Source organism: Abramis brama, assembly GCF_963993115.1.
Source record: "Abramis brama genome assembly, chromosome: 2".
Lineage (NCBI taxonomy): Eukaryota > Metazoa > Chordata > Actinopteri > Cypriniformes > Leuciscidae > Abramis > Abramis brama.
In genome coordinates this window covers 7,165,945-7,190,568 of record NC_139964.1, presented here as the reverse complement: position 1 = coordinate 7,190,568, position 24,624 = coordinate 7,165,945, and the positions used below count along the sequence as shown (strand labels likewise).

The window sequence follows — 24,624 nt, the reverse complement described above, 5'->3', positions numbered from 1 at the left end:
CTGAACTCACTCTGAACAGTGGAGATGATCGTGGACTTCAGGAGGAACACCTCAGCACTCAATAACTGCAGAAGTGGAGGAAATGAGAGAAGTGTCCATGAAGAATTGGCCTGTTTTTGTTTGATTTTTGCTTGACAAAATGACACTCAAATCAATTAATCTTAACTTGGGTTTTCTGTGTAAAAAAGGCATAGTATGTGAATAGTAGGCTACATTACTAGCTTTTTTTTTTTGTTAATTAAGTTCAGACATTAAGTAAAGTTAACTAAAAAAGTGTTTGTTTTGTTGGATTTTACAGTGAAGATGAAAACCTTTACAGTCACATTATTAATACTGCTTTATCTTAAAGTGTTGTTGAATAAAACCACCTAGATCAGCATATTTCACTTAAAGAATAGAAACCTTTGCTGTTTTTATTGAATCTGGAGATTTAAAAAAAAATGGTTGATATATTTTTTAAACATAATAAATCAAATGCAACATGATATTACTGTTTTACATTTCTAGAAAATAAGATGCTCATCAGTAAATATGAAGACAATCTTTCCCACCCACAAGACCAAACATTGCTTTTGTTAGGGTATAAGATTGATAAAATAACAAAGAGAACTGGAAAGAAAACCAAATGCATATAAATCAAACATGAAAGGATATTTGCAGTAGTTATGGAAGACAGAAAGAATAAAAAAGAAAAGAATTGTGAGATAATCAAACATACAAAACTGAATGCAAAATTATATCAGCTCATATAAAAACAAAATAATTTGATGTTTGCATTGTATTGTATGCTTCTTTGAAGCCAGCGATATTCCCATGCACTTCCAACGGTAATTTCATCAATACACTGGTGTGTGTCTATAGGGCTTGGCATTAGCGATGAGATCTAAGTGCTGTTTGTAAGTGGTTTGGCTGTTTTGTTCTATCAGGATCACACACAAACTGAACAGGTGCAAGGACTGATCCATGTAATCTCTGATCCACTGCAATGTGATCTCATGACAAGCAAATAAGCTGTTGTATTCATACAAACTTTAACTTTTCACAATCACTCCAGGCTTTGTGTTTACTATTGTGTAATTTATGAGAGTAAAATAAGAGAAAATCTTTGTCAGTAAAATGATAAAGAAAGAAAATAAAAAAATAAAGTATTGTGCAAAAGTTAAGATATAATATTGCAGCGCTTCAAATGGTTTATTCTCCTTCCAGTGAATCACTGCTGTTTGCATTTGTCCTCATTTGTAAGTTACGTTGGCTAGAAAAAAACCTGTTAAACGAATAAACAAACACATGTAAATATAAAACACATGTAAATATAAAACACATGCAAATATAAATATAAAACACATGTAAATATAAATCAGTATGATGTTTGACTCATTTAACCTTCATAAACTCTCTCGTGTCAGGATTAAACAACTCCACAAACAGCATTACAAAAAAAGGCATAGTATGTGAATAGTACATTGCTAGATTTTTTTCAATTAAGTTCAGACATTAAGTACAGTTAACTAAAAAAGTGTTCGTTTTGTTGGATTTTACAGTGAAAATGAAAAACTTTACAGCCACATTATTAATACTGCTTTATCTTAAAGTGTTGTTCAATAAAACCACCTAGATCAGCATATTTCACTTCAAGAATAGAAACCTTTGCTCTTTTTTATTGAATCTGGAGATTAAAAAAATGGTTGATATATTTTTTTAAACATAATAAATCAAATGCAACATGATATTACTTTTTTACATTTCTAGAACCAAAATAAGACGCTCGTCAGTAAATATGAAGACAATCTTTCCCACCCACAAGACCAAACATTGCTTTTGTTAGGGTATAGATATGTGCTCCTGATTGATAAAATAACAAAGGAAACTGGAAAGAAAACCAAATGCATATAAATCAAACATGAAAGGATATTTGCAGGAGTTATTGAAGACAGAAAGAATAATAAAAAGAAAACAATTGTGAGATAATCAAACATAAAAAACTGAATGCAAAATTATATCAGTTCATATAAAAAATCATTGTATTGTATGCTTCTTTGAAGCCAGCAATATTCCCATGCACTTCCAATTGTTAATTTCATCAATACACTGGTGCGTGTCTATAGGGCTTGGCATTAGCGATGAGATCTAAGTGCTGTTTGTAAGTGGTTTGGCTGTTTTGTATTATCAGGATCACACACAAACTGAACATGTGTAAGGACTGATCCATGTAATCTCTGATCCACTGCAATGTGATCTCATGACAATCAAATAAGCTGTTGTATTCATACAAACTTTCACTTTTCACAATCACTCCAGGCTTTGTGTTTACTATTGTGTAATTTAAGTAAAATAAGAGAAAATCTTTGTCAGTAAAATGATAAAGAAAGAAAATAAAAAGATAAAGTATTGTGCAAAAGTTAAGACATAATATTGCAGCGCTTCAATGGTTTATTCTCCTTCCAGTGAATCACTGCCGTTTGCACTTGTCCTCATTTGTAAGTTACGTTGGCTAGAAAAAAATCTGTTAAACGAATAAACAAACACATGTAAATATAAAACACATGCAAATATAAATATAAAACACATGTAAATATAAATCAGTATGATGTTTGACTTATTTAACCTTCATAAACTCTCTCGTGTCAGGAATCTGCTTGAGTCTCCCTGGGTGAAAGTTTCTGCTAAAATTCAATGATGGAAACATGGATGTGAAAATAAAGGCAATTTGATGACATTCTGCTTAAGCAAATTTTATAAACACTATATATCAACATGGGACTGTATTCCAGTCAACACGTTGATCTCACAGTGATCTCTCCATATGAACACAATCTGAGTTCACAGTGAGCTAAAAGTGTAACCATATTATGGCCACAATGTGAGTCACCCCAGCTAGAAATGTTATTAGACATGGACTCCAACATCACTCAGACGTCACATTTTGGTTGAAAATGAAAATTGGGTTGACGTGTAAACATCAGATGTCAGGCTCCAACTTCATTAAACAACTCCACAAACAGCATTACCAGCTTCACTTATTACTAACCAGATTTACTTATGTCATATGTTCATGCCATGCCATTTCCATGCCATTGTCACCTTTGATTTTGGGTATAATTGGATAATTGGAATGTCTATGACCTTGTGAGTATAATATGTTCATTGATTCATTTCTAACTTTGACACGTTATAATGGAAGTCCTGAGGGTTATTTTGAGCTCTGACATCAGGTTGGGTCATAAACGATCTCGAGTTGTTAAGCTCTACACAGCTGACAGCGTCGGCAAATTTATACCGGGAGAAGACCCCTGTCTGGTCTTTCCTGATAAAGACTGGTCTTTATTTTACAGTCGTGTCTGTAAGGATCTGAATGACTGTGGTGAAGAACCTTTGTACATTGCGGAGTTGGAACGGGGTAGTGCCGAATGTCCTGTACCATGTGGTCAGTGACCATACTAAAAAGAAGCAGGATGAATGCATTTACATATTCTGCTGTAAAGACAAGACAAAGCTCAGCAATCGCTCAGGGGCCGTCATGCATAATGAACATCACGATCTGTATGAGATGCAATTTTTGTTCAAGTGGTGCACATCGTTTCTGCTGAATACTGTTTTTTCAATCACAAACAAAATGTTCAAGTGGTGCGATATGCAAGACAGATACAACAAAATTAAAGTGCAGCTGTTCCACACCGAGAGATGCACGCGCAGCAGTACATACACTCTGCCATCCCGCCCATTTACTACAGTCATCAAAAAGCTCAGCGGTCAGACCCTCCCACATCTCATTTATAAACAATGGTTGAAGGCGGCGCTTCAGAACATGCACATGTGTGCAGCTGCGGCGTCTCTTTCGATTACATTCTTGAGCCTCCTGACGGCAACGCAACCGTTCACATTCTGACTGCCACCCCTGGACCATCAGACCCTCACAAAGAATGGCTGGATAAATTCAGCACAGACCTTGAATCTCGTGCATTCTTTCATGCGTGCGTGCAAGTGTGACTTGAAAAAACGCAGTTCAAGCAGCAAGAGAGAAACTAATGTTAAAAAGTCAAGGGTCAGCATCCCAACTAAAGCAAACACTGATATCCATAATGGTGACTTCAGACCAAACATTTTCAATTAAACATCTCAATAACAACTTCTGTAAATGCATGACAGAAAGAAAGTCAGACTGGTTAATAATAAGTGTAATAATGTGTAATGGCTGGAAGTCAGTTGTAGTTCTTGTGTTTCTCTATTTTTTGTTCTAGTTCCTCTTTCCAACACTAACGGTTTAAAATAATTCCTATTTTGCTTTATTTAAAATAATTGCTTGCCTATATACAAATGAATTCAGTTCATATTATGCAATACAGTTAAACTAGAAAATCAAGGCCACAGTTTTTGTGAGTATTTGTGTGTTTAGTTTGGTTCTTTGTATTTTCTGTTCCTGTTCTCTATGGTTTCTATTGTCTTCAGTGATCGACTCTCTCCATGCACTTCCCAAATTAGTGCAATTATCATCCATTATAGTATTAATGTAATCCTTAAGTTTACACGAAGCACTGTAACATGATAGATATGCAGAAGTTGGATAACTATTAGGATATCCATCACTCTGACAGAGTTAGTTGAGTTTAAAAACTTCTCTTTTTGTCTGTTTTTATCTGTCATGTAATTTCCCATAGATGTAATGCCATTCCATTTTGTGTATATCAATTTTTATACCATTCTAATAGGTATTCTAAACATTTTCATCAATAAAAATGACAATTAAAATTAAAGAAAATACGACACGACTAATCACGCCTCAGTCAAGTCAAACAAAAAATGTTTATTCATTATAGTTTACTTTACATAATTGTCTAAAACACTCAAAACAACATCAGAAATCATAAGTTTAACTGTAGGCTATAGACTCAATTTCAAAATATTTAGAAGGAAAAGGTCTGCCTATAGAGATTGAGCGCTCTCTTGATAACGACATAAAGCTGTTTTTCATGCAAAGTAATGTAGGCTAATTAATAAGCTATCGTTTGTTATCAACTTATAATTAGTATTAGAAGATTCAACGCTATATTAATATATATAAACTGTCTTTATTCATTAGAGCATTGATCTATCTCTAGAGATTTGCATAAACATTTGCAAAAAAATATAATTGTTTTCATTGTATTAATATTATTACCTGCACTGTTAACCCTTGCTTTAAAAAAGCAATATCAGAAAAGCAAATTCTGACGATATCATACCATTTTCCATTAAAACAGTAATATACCGTAGAAAACAATGCATTCTGGGTTATTTGTAGTTTTCGAGAAAATAGCCTACAGGAATATACTGTGAATTAACAGCGCTCAAAGTCGACACTCAGAGACTGTGTTCCCAATCACACCCTAAACCCTCATTCACTATTCCCTACATTAGTTCACTAATATAGTCCACTTGACTGAGTGAATGAAAAGAAGTGAGTGAATTGAGAAACTGATGAACACCTGATAAGCAGAATCACTGAAGGAAAAAAGAAAAAAGAGAAACACAAGAACTACAACTGACTTCCAGCCACACTGAGTGTGAAACCAGTTTACACACCAAATTTATTTTCATACATTTACAAAAGTTATTGTTGGAAATTAACATAGATTTTGATGTTGATGTTTTATTGAATACATTGAATAGGTTAGAAATAGTAAAATAGTATAGAATATAATTTAGAAGATAGTATAGAAAAAAGAGGTTTGGATTTTATTGTTTCATTTGATGTCACCATGATGGTGATCAGTGTTTGCTTTAGTTGGGCTCTTGACCCGTGAACAATAGATTTCCTTTGGCTGTGATTGCTGTGTCTTTAAGATACATTTGCCATGGCAATAAATCTGAAAGAAAACAGGATCAGATGACAGTGGCTGTTTGTTAATGATCACACTCATCGTCTAGAGGTTTCAGATTCACTGATCTCATGTATTGTCTAATGAATTTATATGGGTATTTGTTGTCAGTGTAGTGATGACATATTCACCTGCAACACATCGGTTTGATACTGTAATCGTGGTTTGATGTTGAATGATCACCAAACAGGAAAGTACAGTCTGAATGAAATGATCGTTTACTCCTTTATCTGTTGCTGGTTTGAGGCACACACACATTCATTTACTGAAGGTCAAAGAAGACTCTTAAATATAAACAGATTTGTGTAATGAAAATGTGAACCTTGAATTAGTTCAGTTGTGTTTGACGATCACTAAACGATCACTACACTTTTGCCATGAAATCACTCAGCTTGAATCATACATTTATTATTAGAAATTCTTAATTTTATATTTTAGAAAACAGAATACGGGAAAAAGTCTGGAAACACAATTATTTTTCCAAACTGCGCAGGAACCCTGAATAAAATAGAAAAATGCCTTTAATCTCTGATGCAAATGTTTGGATATTGAATGATGTGGAGCGTCTTCTGCTTTGTGTTCAGAACAGACAGGAATTGTAAAGTGACAAAGACATGAAGGAGAGATAAAGATCAGCTGATTTGATTCTGTCACAGATCCAGTGTCCTCACAGCTTCATCTCTGTATCTGATCTAAAATATGGATATCAGTGTCCTGCAGGACTGACAGTGTTTGCATGTTTCCTCAAAAATACATTCATTTCCATACAGTGAGCAGCGGATCAGACAAACCTTTCTCTGTCAAACTACTGATAGCATGCAATGCACATTTATTAATCAAATGTGGATGTTGTAGAAATCCCCAGTGTTAAATATAACATCTCTCTGCTTTGCTGCTTTTATTTGTGTTTTATGTGTTGTTATGCAGGTATTATGTCATGTTATCTCTCTGGTTGGTCTGGAAAGCACTTTGTTTAGCCTAGTGGCTGTTGTGAATGTGCAATAGAAATAAAATTAACTTGAACTTGAACTGTGTTTATATGGGAACTAACAGCAGGGTTTTAAAGTAAGTTAGAGTTAATCAGATGATTAAGTGGTTAATTGAGTGATGATTGAACATTATTGAAGACACCTGATGATGCTTTCCTACTACAGATCAAATATTCTGAATTTTTATTTGAAATATAATGTAGAGAAAATAAATCTATAGAGATAAATTCAGACATCAAGAGTCAGCATATGAATCTCAACAATGGAGAAATGCTTCATGCTGCATGCTGGGAGATTTATACTATGTTTTCTCCCAACATGCATTGCAGCATGAAGCATGTCACCATTGTTGAGATTCAAAAAGTAAAAACTTGAAAGCCATACAAACTATACAAGCTGTTTAACCTGTTAACTCTCACCGTCTGTCTGAACTGATATATCTGAACTTAAACAGTTGTAGATCATGAATGCAGATCTAAAGTTGTTCTCTAAAAACACTTCAAAAAAATGTAAGTGTATACAAGCTATAGGAGTGTAAGTTTACTGTAAAGTAAGTACTGAACTAAAACATTTTTATTTCATGCAAAAGATATTTCACAAAATAATTTGGACTAAAATTGCTATAAAATCACAGATGTACAGTATATTTGTATATATTTATTCAGAATTTGAAGCTGATTTCACAAAGATTGAGCTGGTTTTAAAGCACTGTTTTAAGAATTTCAGAATGATTTTGAGTGTTAAAAATGTTGAATTACACCTGTTTTTGTGTTTTGTACGTGAATGAAAGAAATAACCCCAAACTTCCAGATTTATGCTGAGCACAATTCAGAAACATCAATATATTCATATAAACACAACCTCAAAAGCACTGGCTGTGTGTAAAGGCTCTATGAAGGGATTTTTACAGGCCTCTATTGTAGCTTTATCCTTCATTCATGGAGACTCAGAAGACTGTTGCCTTTAACCAACAAATGCAAACTGAACTGAAACTGATGTGAAAGAATGAATCAGGGGAATGAAAGCACAGAGTAGTCGAGTCCTCTGCTGGTCTCTGGAGGAAATCACACAATAATTCATCTGATCATCTGTGGAAATACTGCCAAAACAGCACACAAATACCACAACTGCAAACATGACAAGTGCTTATTAATGAAGAGAAAACTATAAAATAGAACATGAACATTAACTTGATATTTAAACACTAAGTTTTTAGGTTAAAATGAACATAAATGTATAAATAAAAGAGTGCATTTGAGGTGTTACTACTGGCCAAGTTCCCTAAAACTAAAACCATGAACAAACATTTTCTGTACATGAATTAAAATAAACATTATCTGAAGTAAAATATACAAAATCGTATTTTATTTTAGCTAGTTGCCAAAGGCTGAATTTCTCATTTTCATTTATTTTAACCTGATGTACTAAAATATCTCAAACTAAAACAAAAAAACTTAAACAAACAAAAACATAATACTAAAATGTCAAAAATGTAAAATTACTAAAACTTTTAACTAAAATTAAAAGGAAAACTGGAATTATAACAATAAAAACAAATTCAAAATATTAATGAAAACTATAATATCTCTATAATAAAGTCATAATTTTACAGTTTTAAATAATTTAAATTACTTTTCAACTTTTATAAATTCAAATTGTCATAAAATCTGCATTTATACTATTTTCATAATAAAAGTAGAGAAATTGTGTTTAAATTTAAACGTAAATGCGTGAAATTTTAAGAGAACTAACCAAAAAACTATGAATGAATGTTTATTTAGTGCATGCCCTCTTAAAATAATATACATTTATTCATAATATTTTATTGATTGATTACATGTTGCTGCATGTAGAAACAACTCAACAATGTTTAAAAAATATATAAATAGAAAATATGAATGAATTTAGTTTTTGTTAATATGCAGATTAATTGCTCATATTGTCCTTTAATGTGACTTTTTTTTTTTTTGACATTTATTTTTCATTCATGGTAAAAAGAGGATATTTGTGCAGCAGAAATATCAACAAGATTGAACAAAATTACATTTATTAAATAATAGAGAGTGAATCACTGTTCAACTATAGATGGAATTTTGACGTGTGGTAAAACACTGAAATGAGTTTAAATAAGTTAAAAAGCATATATTTGTTTTCATAATTCCCCTGAAATTGCATGAGATGAATTTTACCCACATTTCCCAGATAACCAGCTCTTATTAAACTGGCCCTGTTTTTTTAAAAGCAGTGATTGGCTTTGCTTCACACATTATAAATCAATGACAAGTTCTTCCTCTGACTGAATATAAATGCAATTCCCATTATATAATTAACATGCCTTGATTTTAAAATATTTTCCATTATACTTTCATAATCTGTACATTTCTTCAATAGCACAGACATGATCTTTCACCTCCTTGATGATAAAGTGTCTCAGTAGTTCATTCATTAAACAAACCGACTCTGCAGCTATAAACTTTAGATATTATAAATCATACACGGAGTCCAAAATTGTCTTTACACCACTTCTTAAAGCACTTCTCAGCCTCTTCCACCTTCTTCTTCTCCTCCATCTTATCTTCAACTGTCTGATCATCAGTTCTTCTGTAATAAACTCTGACAAGCTCTTCATTAAACTTCTTTGGCAGGAAACTGGACAACTGTCAACACAAGACAAATATCACACACAATGAGTTTTATAAAGAGACTCAATCATAGAGTAAATGAAGTAAACTTCACTGAGCCGAACAAGACACAGTTCAAGCTCCAGTCCAATTGGTTTAACAAAAGAACATTATAAAGGAATAAATGGCACAAATTTGGAAAGATTATGCAATGATCTGAAATAAAACAGTTTGAGTGTCATGAATACCTGATAATCTTTAAGATCTGAAATAAAACAGTTTGAGTGTCATGAGTACCTGATAATCTTTAATGGTTGAAGCTTGGTTGGGATTCCTCTTGCTGTAGAAATAAACGGATTCAATGGGGTTTTTGTCCTTCATGCCGTGATCCAGATCAACCACCTGAGCTTGTGAGAACATGAGATTCACTAAACAATTCTGTATTATTTCAGTGTAAAAACATGCATCTTAGTCACTAAACACATGTTATCTGGTTTAAGTATGTAAATCTGCTCTGAAATAAGATATAACTTACATAAACTGGTAATTCTTCAGCGTTCAGAGAAACAGTCGGGTCAGTGGGTTTGTACTTCTGCACTGCAGCTTTCCATGATTTCATCAGAATTTCCTGGATTTTCAGATTTGAGAGGGTTTGTTAGTTTTATAAGGTTAATCAAACAGTAAATCAGTGTTTTTCAGTTTCTCTCCAACCTTTGACTTGTGTTCCTCAGTCAGATGAGCTTCTCCCACAAACTTTGGCAGTTTTCTCCTGACAATCTTGTCCAGGATGTTTCTGGATTTCTGCAGGTTTGTAGCAGTGGAGGATGAGATCTGCTCAAAGATCCCATCTGACACAACAACAGAAGATTCATTATTATACAAGATTCATTATTATACATGTTATTTCATATGTCCTGAGACACATAACCCCATGTCTCAAAAGAGAATATGTTTATCCTGGTTTATGGAAATCCTGTATATCTTTAGCTCTTTTAGCTTTGAGTTTACATGTTTTTCACCTGTTCTTTGAGCTGACCTGTGAGTTTGCTGTATTCCTCTGCTGTCTTTATGGCTTCAGAAATCTTCAGCATACCTTTAGGTTTCTCTTTATGAAGATCACGATCAGCTAGTACGAGCGCTTCTGCAAACCTAACACATTTGAGTTAGTGTTTCCAACATTTGACGAATCACAGTCTAATGCTGAATTTGTGTAAGAAGAATAAGTCATGCAGCAGGTTAAATATTGTGAAATCTAATATTCACTGCAAACAGAGAGACTCACATCTCTTCAATGATGTTGCAGATCTTGTGCTGGTAGGCCTGCCGATGGAGAGTGTATCGAGTGCGAAACATGTCATAAACATTATCTGCCTCCTGTTAGACATACAAACACCAGAGTCACAAATCCAGTTCCCATAATGCAGTGTTCACATACAACAGCTAATGCCACTTTTTACCTGAAGTTTTAAGCAGAGAATATAAATATAAAATAGAGTAGATTAAATTGTAGATAATTGTAGGCACCTTGTCTCTAAAGCAGATGTGATTTCTCCTGTTCACTTCACACACTCGAGCGAACTTCAGCAGACGCTGATGGTCAAAGCTGTTTCGAATGCCGAGGTGATGACAGTCTCTGAGAAATAAATGTTAAATATAAATATAAAAAAGATATGTAAATGAGAGGATAATTTGGCTCAAAGTTATAATAGATTCTACATCATAGTACCATCTGTGCAAAATGCCTAATAATATGTACCGTGCGAAATAGTCCCATTTGTCCACATCAATGCCGTTCTGTTTGTTTGCCACAATCTCATACAGGAAGGATTTGTCTTCAGCTCTGCCCTTGTATGTCCACTGAAAAGAAAAGCAAAGGCTGTATGTAAATGAGGCTTCATTCATGCTAACACATCAATAGCAGATGAAGTATCAGTTTGAACCTCAGCAACTGAATCTTCAGCCCCTTCGATTAACTCTTTAATGAAGGTGACGTCTTTATCATCCAGTCCGTGCTCTTTCAACACATTCTCATTCTCAGTCTTCAAACTCTTCACAATGTCATCAAACATCAGCACTGACATCTGCTCATGCTGCAGTAAAGAAACAAAGACAGATGAAATCATAAATACATATATTACAGAAACCAATGGCACTGAGTGTGTGTGAGCAATGTGTTCATTCTCACCTTCCACTTCTCAGGGATGTCATCAGGCAAGCCTAAGAAAAAAAACGCAGGTCTCATGTGGATTGTAAGTCATGTTATGCACATTAACAAACTCTTTCAATTTCCCAGACATACATGGCTTGAGTTCTCCATGTCCAAATGTAACAATAACATGAGTAAGAAATGTACATGTCCACAGACACTTACCTCTTATTTTTTTCATTGTTTTTGCTTTAGGAATAACCAGACCATCAAATACATGGGAAAATGGACCATGACCTAAAAAATAAAGAGAAACTGGATAATTCTTGGTATGGTTATCATAAATCAATGCTCGATTTGACAAGGGTTTGGGTGAGTTTAGACTCCATGACAAATACAAAAAACACAACACAAAACACTGAATAGTGGATTATTTTCACTTTCCATGTGCATTAGTGCTACTCACCCAAGTCATGACACAGTCCAGCGATCTGAACACACAGGAAATCCTGTTTGGTGATTTTGAGCTCTGGCTGATTGTCATGAAGAATCTTGACCAAACAACCAGCTAAATACGCCACTCTAACACACACACACACACACACACACACACACACACACACACACACACACACACACACACAAACAACACCACAGTTTATACCAAGAACACTGAATAGCAAAAATATGTTTATTTTTTTTCCTTGCATGCCATGTAAAAACATCAACAACATCAGAGAATGTCTCAGTTACGTATGTAACCCTCGTTCCCTGAGTGGGAATGGAGACGTTACGTCAGTGATGACGAAATGGGGGTTTCGCATTGAAAGCCTATCAACTTCGAGATATAGAAAATGAGCCAATGGCAATGGAAATGCCTTGGGTCTGCGGGTTTTGCATGCATAACTCCGCCCCACCTCGTGGGTATATTAGGAAGTACGCCGGCATAGCGCAGTATGTTTTCTCGCTGAGGAGCCGAGACTGAACGTTTCCAGTGGTACAGCGGAAGTGGCAGGGAGATGTAACGTCTCCGTTCCCAACTTAGGGAACGAAGGTTACATACGTAACCGAGAGGGTGGGGGGGGGGACTTAAGAATACATGTATGACCCGGAGGGGCTGCATATGAAGAATCACTGGGGTGTCCAGCCGCAGGTGGAATATTTCAACCCCAGGGGTGGCAAGATGGCTTGCCAAGGGAAAGACACATGCTCAGAGAGGCTTACAGTGGAAATACACATGTGGGGGTCGCCCACAGGGGGAACCATGCACATGGAGGCACCTGGCCAACGTGAAAGCTGCCAGTGGCATAACTCTGGCATTGACGTCAACAGCGCTGGAGGAAACTCAGGGCTTATTAGGCTCACCTGAGGAGAATATCGCACATATCCCGTCCGTGGAGAAGAATGGTGAGCAAGCGAAGACACCTGAGCAGAATCTAGTACCGGCTGGTTGAAGCGAGTACATGAGAAGAAACTGTCTCCACTCGGAGATTGTAGAATCTCACGAATGTGTTAGGTGTCGCCCAGCCTGCAGCTTTGCAGATGTCTGTCAGCGAGGCGCCATGCGCTAGAGCTCAAGAGGCGGCCACACTCCGGGTGGAGTGGACCGTCATACCAAGGGGGCACGGTCGACCTTAGTGCTGGTATGCCAAAGCAATGGCGTCCACTATCCAGTGAGACAACCTTTGCTTGGAGAGAGCCTTTCCCTTCAGCTTCCCACCATGACAGACAAAGAGCTGGTCTGAGGTCCTGAAACACTGCGTTCTGGCTACGTAAGCATGGAGGGCGCGTACTGGACAGAGCAGTGCCAAGGCTGGGTCTGCCTCCTCCGATGGCAGCGCTTGCAGGTTCACCACCTGGTCTCGAAAGGGTATGGTGGGAACCTCAACCGCACCGCCGAAGAGGCCGGCCTGGGATATGGGGGTGTCGAGGAACCGGGTCCGCTCAGCATCCTGCATATCGGCCAGGTTCAGCCACAGGTGTCTGACCATCACCTGACCCAGGGAGCGTGAGGTAACTTTCGTCGCCCGGAGGGCGAGGTCAGTGGCGGCACACAGCTCATCGAAGAGCCCTGGGTCAGGTTGACATTGACCAGCGGCCGCACCCAAAAACCAATCATCCAACCGTGAGCGCTGAGGACAGGGTGGAGGGTTCCATTCCAACCCAATGCTCGCGGCGGCCTGGGAAAGCATGGCCGTCAGCTCGGGATCAGACTCGGGCAATGCTGGCACGCCCGGGGGCGGCAGCACAGCCGAATCCTCACTTCCCGAGGACTCATGCCCACCTTGTGATGCTGCGTTCGACATAGCATCTTCCTCTGGAGCGCCGAAAGAAACGCGGGGCGCTTCGGAGAGGGACCACCGCGCTCAGTCGGAGTGCTCATGGGTTGCTGGAGAGGGGGATGTGGGCCGAGGACGAATCGTCGGCGTATTAGTCCACACCGTCACCCTCAGGTCACCCTGGCCACCAGCCGAAGTATGACCTCCCAAGGAGACCGTAGATCGGGGTGTGGATGAGGGGACTCTACCTCGTGAGAGGTCATTGAGTCTCGACTGTAATGTTGCGATGGTCATGTTCCCGCAGTGAGAACATGACTCATCCACAAACTCTGCCTTGGCGTGATCAATGCCCAAACACGCAAGACAGCAATTGTGCCCATCAGAGTCAGAAACTGTTCGACCGCAACGAGAAGTGCACGGGCGAGGCATCTTTAAAAAGATGTGCCTCATACAAGCTCTTTTTGTGAGAGGAAAACTCCGCGGATGTTGAAGCGCACAGGGAGAACACACTCACTGGCAGATCACTGCACAGATCATCAGGCAATGTGAACTCGCTGAAATCGCCATCACACCAACATCGGAGAGTCGCTCGTCTCGAAGAGTGCTGAGAAAGAGGATAAAAAATTCAGGAATGGCTTGTGGAGTGAAGAGATGATCTTGGCTCCGAAGCGAAAACATACTGCGCTATGCTGGCATACTTCCTTATATACCCACGAGGTGGGGTGGAGTTACGCATGCAAAACCTGCAGACCCAAGGCATTTCCATTGCCATTGGCTCGTTTTCTATATCTCGAAGGTGGTAGGCTTTCTATGTGAAACCCCCATTTCCTCATCACTGACGTAACTCGTAGTGACCACGAAAGGGAACTGTAAACATTTAAATGTAGTCAAATTATTTAAATATTAACTTTAAATCTCTCAAATTATTAATCTAAACATAATTACTTAAACAATCCCAAAATTTTTTATCAGAATATAATAATATTTCACCCAAGTGAGTGTTCAAAGCGATTGTGAGAAGCTCCCGAATACACCAGATATGTTCCTCCAAGTTGTTTGATGTGTCGGAGTCTCTGAAACTGAGGTGTATCTGTGATCTTCACCAGCAGGGGGTGCAGTGCAATGTGACCATGAATGGGGTCATTGAAGATCTACAGGATACAAAACACACCAGTTCATTGCACTAACATTCGATGCATTTCGTGACTCAACATAAGCAGAAATGTTAAATGAGTAGTTAGTTTACCTTCATTTGTTCTTTAGAAAAGTCTAAGGAGTATTTCTTCAGGATATCTTGCAATTCATCTGTAATAATCTCCCATGACTGTTGTTTCTCAGGCTCTGGAAAAGCATGATATTTTATATCCTCAGTGTAAAATCGCTTCGGTTACTAACGTACTGTAACCTTGGTGTCCTGAGATGACGGGAATGAGCATTGCATCAGTGTTTTCTGACACTTATGTGGAAAACTCCCGTTTTTCTTAGAATACTGAAGCCTGATTGGTTCATGTCTTTGCACCTGCACAGACAAATTACTTTTCTTCTCGTCAAAATGGACGGGGCCAACTGCCTATTTGAGTAGCTCTAAAAGCCATTTTAGTCAGAATTTTTCGACCGAGGAGCGGCAGCGTCGATTCTCGTAGGCTCAGTAGCACAGCAAGCTACACAATGCTCGTTCCCGTTATCATTCCCTGGTTACGTTAGTAACTGGAAATTTTCCTTACAATACGATTCACTCGCATTGCATCCATGTTTTCTGATGCTTATGAGGCACGTACTGCAAAACGCTGTGTTACTAGTGCAGAACGGAAGGCCGTCCTGCAAGTCCGTATCCAGGGGTGCTTGATGCCAAAAGCCCCATGGCAGGCTCCTAGAGCGATAGGGACTCAAATATGTCCTATAAGAGGAGCTTTGGGTCTTTTATGAGACTGTGTTGGGGCCAGGAGGTTAAACCTGCTCTGAGAAATCTGACCACCAGGTCGTATTTCCCAACTGACTTGCCAGCATTAGGAACATAGTACGCCGTGATAGTTGGTGCATATACCTTGAGCATGGACGGGGTGCGTCCGCTGTCCAATAGCTCCTGTAGGAATGCAAGTATATGAGGGATCTCACAAGAAAAGGGGTCTACGTCCAGTACCGGCCAAGCACAGTGCCTCCAATGCCCAGAACTGAACAGGGGGTTGGGAGGTGAACACACGCTCGCATTGGGCGGGACTCAGCCTCCTCCTCTTCATGCCCAAAATATCAGGGCTGCTTGAGCTGCTCAGGATCCAGCTCTAGCCTAGGGTGGGGTCCCTAATTCCTGGGAAATAGGTAGCGCTTAGCTGAGCGGAAGCGCTGCTTCACCTTGTTTTGCCTTTTCCTGGGGCTGAGCCAGTGTGCGGGCTGCGCGAGTGAATCGACACACGCGGGTGCTGGGCCAAACATGAGCTTGCTACAGTTCCGTTGCTCAGCCCCGGTGGCTCCGCTGTTTCTTCCGTCTCGGCTTGAGAGGGGAAGAACATTTGGAGAGTGTGCGAGGCATGATTGATCGCTCTCTTGAAAGAAAGTGATCCTTGGGCACAACAGGGCGAGACTCATGCTCTGGAAGCAGAGGTGGTAAGTCCAGGGGTCAGAAAGTAAAAGTCCTGCCATATATTTATTCCACCCATGAACTCACACAGCAAAAACTCCAGTTTTAAATGAACTCTCCTGGGAGTTTATTTGGCTCCAGACTCAAGAGTGTTAAAGTTAATGAGATAATTAAGTGATTGATTGAGTGATGATTGACCATTATTGAAGACACCTGATGTTAACAAGCAGAATCACTGAGGGAGAAAAATCACAATTTTAGTTACCATTATGGATATCGGTGTTTGATTTAGTTGGGCAGTTGACCTTTAAATGTTTAACTTTAGATTTTGTTTGGCTGTTGTAATTGAGTTATAACAGTCAGATGAACAAAGAGAAAAGGTGAACAGGTGTTGGTTATATTTTAACATAATCATCATTTAACCTGAATCACTGAACTCATTTAGAGTCTAATCTCTGACTTAAATGTATATTGGTCATAACAGCATCACAGTGATTCTACAGAATAATATCCAGATTTGTCATTATAATCCAAATGATTTCTTAAAAGTTGTTCTGAGATAAAAATAAATAAATAAAAAAAAATCCTTCTTTAAGGCGCACACAGACATCAAGAATCAGTGTATGAATCTCAACAATGGTGACAAAAAGAATATTCAATTAGGGAAAGGAAATTAGTAAGACAATTCAGATCATAATTTATTCATACCGCAATGCATGATGGGAGCCATGAATGAGTTTTGATTGGTGGTACCCAGAATGCACTGCAACATGCTTTATTATTGTCACCATTGTTGAGAATCACAGGCTGATTCTTGGTGTCAGTGTGTCCAAAAAAAAAAAAAAAAAACTTTTCAAAATGTTTTGATCAGGACAACTTTAAAGAAATCTTTTGGATTATTTTGAAACTGCTGATTATATTGATAAGAGTATACTGTAGAATCATAGACTGCTGTAATCAGCAAGGTAAACCTAACTCTCTGAATGAGCTTTGTGATTCAAGTCAAAAGATGATTATGTTGAAACACAACCAAAATGACCTGATCAGCTTTTCTCTTTGTTCATCTGAGAGTTATAACACTGATAGAACAGCCAAACAAAATCTAACGGTATTAGTTTAAGGTTCAAGAGCCCAACTAAAGCCAACACCGATCACCATAATGGCAACTTAAAAAAAGAGATTTTCTCCTTTGGTGATTCTGCTTGTTAACATCAGGTGTCTTCAATAATGCTCAATCATCACTCAATCAATCACTAAATTATCTCATTAACTTTAACACTCTTGAGTCTGGAGCCAAATAAACTCCCAGGAGAGTTCATTTAAAACTGGAGTTTTTGCTGTGTGAGTTCATGGGTGGAATAAATATATGGCAGGACTTTTACTTTCTGACCCCTGGACTTTCCACCTCTGTCTGGAAGTAAGAGCAGCTGTTCTCTGTGGGAGCAGCCATGGCGTGGACACGTCCTTGTCAAGCGATGCCCTCTGTGTGCTCATCCAAGGGGTGCAGGGAAGCCACACTTGTGGCATGACATTTTGCAACAAACATCGCTTGAATTTGCTCTTTTAGATGAGAAAATTTGCTCTTTGAAAATCCATTTGTCTGTGAAGTTACACTGACGTGAACCAATCAGGCTTCGTTAATCTGAGAAAACCTATGTTCTCCCCATAAGCATCAGAAAACACTGATGCAGTTCAAGTTTACCGTATCGAAAGGGAAATATATTGTAAACACAATAAAACATTTCAGCAGTGCATTTATAGTGGATGTGTATGGCCAAGACTTTCCAGAAAAAGTGCAGCTTTTATGTGTGTTCATTTTAGCGCTAATATAAATGTTTCCATACAAACAATGAGCAGTAAAGTTTTCTCATTTAATATTTTAGCGGTGGGACTATTTTTAGGAAGTAGTTCAAGCGGTTCAAGTTCTGGCAATGCCTTTCTGACGTAATTCCTGTAGGTGTCTTTCTTTAAACAGCTTCCTTTCTATCCTCGTTAAATCTTTGTATTCACTGTATTTCTTGTCATCTCATGTCAAGTCAAGTTACGGTCCAAAGAAACAAATATTTGTATGTATTAACTAAACTCCTTATACTTGAACGATAATCTTGTGCTGAACTTCTTTTTCCCTGGTTTGTTAATCATGTGTAAACAGATGAATTTTACTCTAAACACAAATATAGGAGCAGGAGATAGATGTATCACATGAACTTCAGTAAATTATATATACACATTATCATATGACAGTGAGTTGTGTACATGTCTTTCCTTACCTTCAATTTCTTCATATGACTTTTTTAGATCTTGAAGATTTTTCCTGAGATCAGAGAGAGTTTTTTTGTGTTTTTGCATCTTCTCTTTTGTCTTCTTTTTGAGGGTTGTTAAAAGCTCAGATGAGGAGGCAATACAGATCTCTAGAACTTCGTACAGATTTTATAGATCCAGCAGCTCAACACACTGGAATACATGAGGAAAGTTGTCATTGAACTGCAAGGGTGTGTCTCAGACAAAGGTTGAGCTTTACTGAAGGGGAATGAGTCGGATCAGAGCGACTGCTGCTGGAAACACATTCAGGAAGTGCTGATCAGACAATATTTACTGTACAGTTCTTGTAAATGTATTTGTCTTAAAACTTTGGTAGGGGAGCCTATTTAAGCCCTGTTAAGTTTTAACAACTTTTATGGGCCGGCAGAATTAAATTACAGCCTTTGAAGGAGTGATCCAGCTCTCAGATTTAATCAAAAATATCTTATATTTTGTGTTCCGAAGATGAACGAAAGTCTTACGGGGTTGGAACAACATATGGGTGAGTAATTACTGTCAGAATTTTTATTTTTGAGTGAACTAACCCTTTAACAAGTTAACAAGACAGACCTGTGCAACAGGAAACAAACACAGCCATTGCCATAGGACACAATGAACACAGAAACAATGAGAACACAGAAACAATGAGAACAGAGAACACTTAAAAGTCCTTAAGAAAGGCTAACAGAAGACTGGAATCATGACATTAACAAATATATGCAAATGGTTAGGTCATGCAAAAATGCAACATTTAAGTCACTCTTTACTCCCCTTATGCCATTTCATTTCTGTATAACAAAAATCTGTATACAGTCAAATATTAGTGAAGCTTCAGAATTGATCAGTTGATCAGTGAATAGATCTCAATATCGCTAAATCAGAAATTGATTTATTAAACTCTAAAATACAAATATATAATATACAATTAAATGCACTTAAATCTATTTTAAGCCCTAATTGGAACTTTGTAAAATATAGTTGTTGTTTTTTTTTACTTTGTTTTTTAACAGTGATATCATACTAAAATGCAATTTCCGGTTCATACAGATCAGGTTTTTAAAACATAAATAAATATTATGAATTATCTAATAATTTCATACTAATTAACCCATGACTGCATCTAATATTTATATAAATTTCAATAATAAAGTCTTACCTTCACTTTTCTCATACAACGTTTTAACATAAAGAATTTTCTCTCTGTATTTCGAGTTGTCAGGTCCAGATATCTTCTCTTTTTTTCAATAATCTGCTGTCGTCTTTCTCATGTGTCGAAGAGGACAGTGATGAAGACCTGTAGAAATGTGGAGAATTTCCACTAGACTAGGTTATCATGTATCAGCCCAATCCTCATGCTGATTCTGCCTGCACTCATAGTTACAGATACAACACTAGACTAGGTTATAGTTACAGATACAACACTAGACTAGATTCTAGTTACAGATACAACACTAGACTACGTTATCATGTATAAGCCCAATCCTCATGCTGATTCTGCCTGCAGTCATAGTTACAGATACAACAGGGACACACATCACTGTACGTTTTGTCCACAGAGGTCTGAAACATAATTATGTGTTGTCTCTTGCCATATGTAAAAGGTGTTTGTATTTTTAGATCAGTTTTAAAAGGCAATGTTTTGCTTTCTAGTGAATTTTTATTTCTAATGTTGTTTGACTTTATCAATGAAACATGTTCTAATTTGTCTAATTTCTTCACTATAATAAGCAGAGGATATAACCTGAGTTAGTCTTTCTTTCTTTTAAAAACACATCTAAAAGAAATCCTGCCATCAGGAGCAACCTATTCCCTATAACAGGCCTTTAGTGCCTATATTGTGCATCATAGAGCTCAGAACATGTCTTTCAATTATATTTAGACTAATATTTCTAGTCATAATTTACATTTGCACTAAAAACACAGATAGCAAGCCACCATCGAAACAATGTTAAATCGATGTTAACATGTCAACGTTAATTGCATTGAATCAACATCACATTTGCACCTGCAATTAATGTTGAAAAATGTTGAAATTTCAACCAAACATCAATGGTAGTGGCATTGAATCAATGTTACAATGTGATGTTGGTTCAACATCATGCTTGCACTCTCAGAAAATAAAACAACTACAACTGACTTACAACCACAAAGCCTGAAATCAACTGCAAGTAAAAGACAATAAATATCTAAAGATCTCAGCAGAAGTTCTAAAATAAAATAAAAATGCTTAAAAATAAAAGTGTTTGATTTAGTTGGGCTCTTAACCCTTGACCAATTAACATTAGTTTTTCTCATTTATAAAACACATTTGTTATGGCAAAAAAAAAAAAAAAGCCAAGAGGAAGTTTGTTAGGTGTTTTGGCTGTTGTGGTGATGTCAAAATCATTCACCCTCCTTGTGTCTTATCTTGGATTATATGTTATTATATATTGATCATAGTATCTCTGTGAAACTACAGTATGATTCTACATCCAGAATAAAAAAATATTCGTAGTAACTGATTGCTGTTGGAGTTCTTGCTATAGTTTCACAGTGGTGGTAATGTAACACATTTGATGCAGGATTAAACTTTGAATGAGATCAGTGAATGAAGAGACTTTATGATGATTATGGCATCATCTGTCTGTGTGTGATAACAGAAGTAACTTAAAAAACAATCAAAGCCATCAGAGAAATAAACTGATGTTAAAAAGTCAAGGGCCAAGAGTTCAACAAAAGCAAACACTTAAATAATCAACAATCAAACCAAACATTTTAAATTAAATGTCAACATCTAAAATTCAGTTATTTCTCAATAATAACTTCTGTGGAAGTATGACAGAAATTAAGTCAAACTGGTCAGTAATAAGTGTAATAATGTGTACAAAACAAATAGGCCCCACCACAACTACAAACAGCCACTACTATCTCACAATGTTACAGCAGCCAACGTATCGCATTTATAGCAAATAACATCATAAAACATATGGAGACTGAGGTTTATTATTATATGAACTAAACTACTTAATCTACATAAAAAAAGAGCAGATAAGTCTCAGTATAACATCTGTCATATGTCAAAAACATAACATAATTATATATATATATATATATATATATATATATATATATATATATATATATATATATAACATAATTAATTATAATTATATATATATATATATAATATATATATAATATATATATATAATATATATATATATATATATATATATATATATTATTATTATTATTATTATTATTATTATTATATAAATGATAATAAGCTGTGATAAAGCATTACTGTTTATTTTTGCTTTTTTTTTTATTGAATTGTAATGTTACCTGTAACAAAATTATTTCTCTGTATTCAGGTTTGACTGTAGTAATAATGCAAAAACATGTACACTTTTTCATTTATTTAAAAAAATATATAAACCTTGGCAAAAAGTTATTTATTTGAGAATTTCTAAAAAATACATTCAAATCCACATCTTAAAAGTAAGTAATTTGGTCCAAAAACAACTAGAGAATTCACAAGCCTCTCCATGGAGAGCTATACAGGCATCTAGTGGTAAACCCATGCAATAACATGTAATGTTTAATTTTTTTATCAACAGATGGCGCTAATCTGACTTAAAAAAAAAAATGGATTTAAAAGACCTAGTCTCTATATTAATCAGAAATACTGCAATAATTGAAGAAATATTTTTAAAAATTAGAAGAAAAAAATTAGTATTCATTTCAATGGCAAAAATGGACTATAAATATTGCATAAATATTAATAAGTAACATTTTCTCTCAAAATACAAAATTAAAAAGAAAAAAATATTATTGAACAAAAATAAATTGCATTGGTTTTACTGGGATGGAGAAAGTTTAATTTTTAGGCCTCCGGTCACTTTTGACCGGGAAGATAACAAGTATGACTCTGAAACGAAGAGCACCTGGGGGCTAGATAAGTACTTATATCCATCCGGCTTGTGTAGATTTAACCGCAGAAAAGTTATAATACAATACCACAGAGTGGAAAGTTAAACAGTTCTCATATTCAACAACACGATTTTAAACTGCAGTGACAGGACACAGACAGCGCTCTTGAGAAATGTTTCTCAAACTCTGTTTCTCAAGCTCTTCTGTGTCTCGCTCTGGACTGATAAGCAGGTGCAGCTGAGGGAAATCATCCACATGTGGCATGCAGCGGTAAGGGCTCTCAATAAATAATCTAGCTTATGGTGATAATTGTCGACTACGCCACCCTGAATCAATCAGGGAATATCTAAATAGCCCAGTAACAACACTAGGTCACACAGGTTCGTGTGTGCCAGGGAGGTCAGAGACACAAATGCAAATAATATAATAAGCAACCTTTATTAATATACAAAAAAGTTAAAATGTTCTGCTTTAAAAAGGCGCCCAGCGCTACATTTAATGACACGTAACAAGAGAAATAACAGAGAGCAGTATGAAATGGCAGCACCAACACAGTCCTCTACCCACAAGGGTAGGAGGAGTCTCAAGAAAGAAAGGTTCAAACAAAACAATAAATGTACCAACCAACCAGGCTGAGTCGACCGGCGGAAGGACCACTTAATGGCTTTTCCAAAAGCGCAATCCTACTCACACACACATCACCGTGCACTTGGATCACACATGCAGGCACTTCAAAAGTGTCACCCACTGCAACACCACTGCAAGAGAAGGTCCTTCCGCCTGGCCACCTCAGTTCCTGGGAGGAATAAAATAAGCAAAATAAATAAACCACTAAACAATTGAGTTTAGTAAAACCCCAAAATAATAAACAAAGAAAATATCACAGCCAAATTAAATACACATACAATAATCAAGATTAACAACGACACACACACTTAGATGACAAAATAAATCTAAACAAAATACACAAGGCTGAACTAAAGAAACGAATGACAAAAGAATAGAGCTGGTGCAACACACATACACTGATTTTCATACACTAACAGTCAGTCAGATTAACGTTATAACTTTGTCACCCTAGAAAGAAATTGTAACTCTTGCTGTCACTCTAACAGGAAGGAAGTAGACAATACAAATCCTGTTGACGTGTTTGCTGGCCCACGGCGCGATCACAGCGCAAACACTGTGGTTCTTAAAATGGACTCAGGTTTATACGAAGTGCAATTACTGTGGTAACGACAGGGAGATCATGCTGAAGATCAGAGAAATGGTCCGAAGGACGAGCAAAAAGAACGGTCCGAAGGACGAGAGAGGAGACCCACGCCTCACGAAAGCCTTAAAGGAAGCGAGATGTTACTAATGCTCGTTTTACTACAATTTTCCAGCCATCTTACATAACACTTACCACAAGAGGATATCCCTCACATATAATTCCCACAGGCTACTGTTTAGAGCATTCATCAAAGCCGCTGATTAGCTGGGGTACAGGAAGCAACACGTTAATAACAGCGACCCACTATACCGCACCCAATCGCTGAATACAGAGACAGCACGTACCTGAAGGGTGAGCAGACACTCACTCTGAACTGATAAGTGCACCGTCGGAAAAGTGCTATGGAAAACTACAATTTAAAAAGATGACACATCAGTAGCGTTCTAAACAGGATTTAAACCAGCCGCTACCAACACATACCTGAGATTCCAGTGAATGACGCACGAGGGGGCGGAACAAAGACGTGACGTATCTCAGGATACAGCCAACCCGCGTTAAATAGACCATACTCTCCCCTGATAGGACACCACAACTGTCAATCACTTAACCAATCCTGTCACAATCCATCCCCGCCTTTTGTATCGTCGCCCCGACGATAGACCACTAGCCCATGACGGCTACACAACGAGAAACAAGTGATACACAAGTCCTCTGCCTTGATGGCTACACAATG

The 24,624-nt window shown here is 37.1% G+C and overlaps 2 protein-coding genes across 2 annotated transcripts in view; one reads left to right on the top strand and one right to left on the bottom strand.

The window, feature by feature from the left end:
- LOC311077566 (uncharacterized protein) overlaps positions 1-24,624 on the top strand; it is a 578,304-nt gene that overhangs the window by 433,312 nt on the left and 120,368 nt on the right. The gene's annotated exons all lie outside the window — the stretch shown is intronic.
- LOC311069336 (deoxynucleoside triphosphate triphosphohydrolase SAMHD1-like) lies at positions 8,785-13,917 on the bottom strand (the record flags this gene model as incomplete). The annotated part of the gene is made up of 13 exons (XM_084092408.1): positions 8,785-9,501; positions 9,763-9,867; positions 10,001-10,093; positions 10,177-10,313; positions 10,502-10,614; positions 10,748-10,839; positions 10,990-11,098; positions 11,222-11,322; positions 11,406-11,555; positions 11,651-11,682; positions 11,837-11,908; positions 12,078-12,144; positions 13,465-13,917. The coding sequence occupies 13 exons, from the start codon at positions 13,915-13,917 to the stop codon at positions 9,334-9,336; spliced, it is 1,692 nt and encodes a 563-aa protein (XP_083948534.1). The 3' UTR covers positions 8,785-9,333.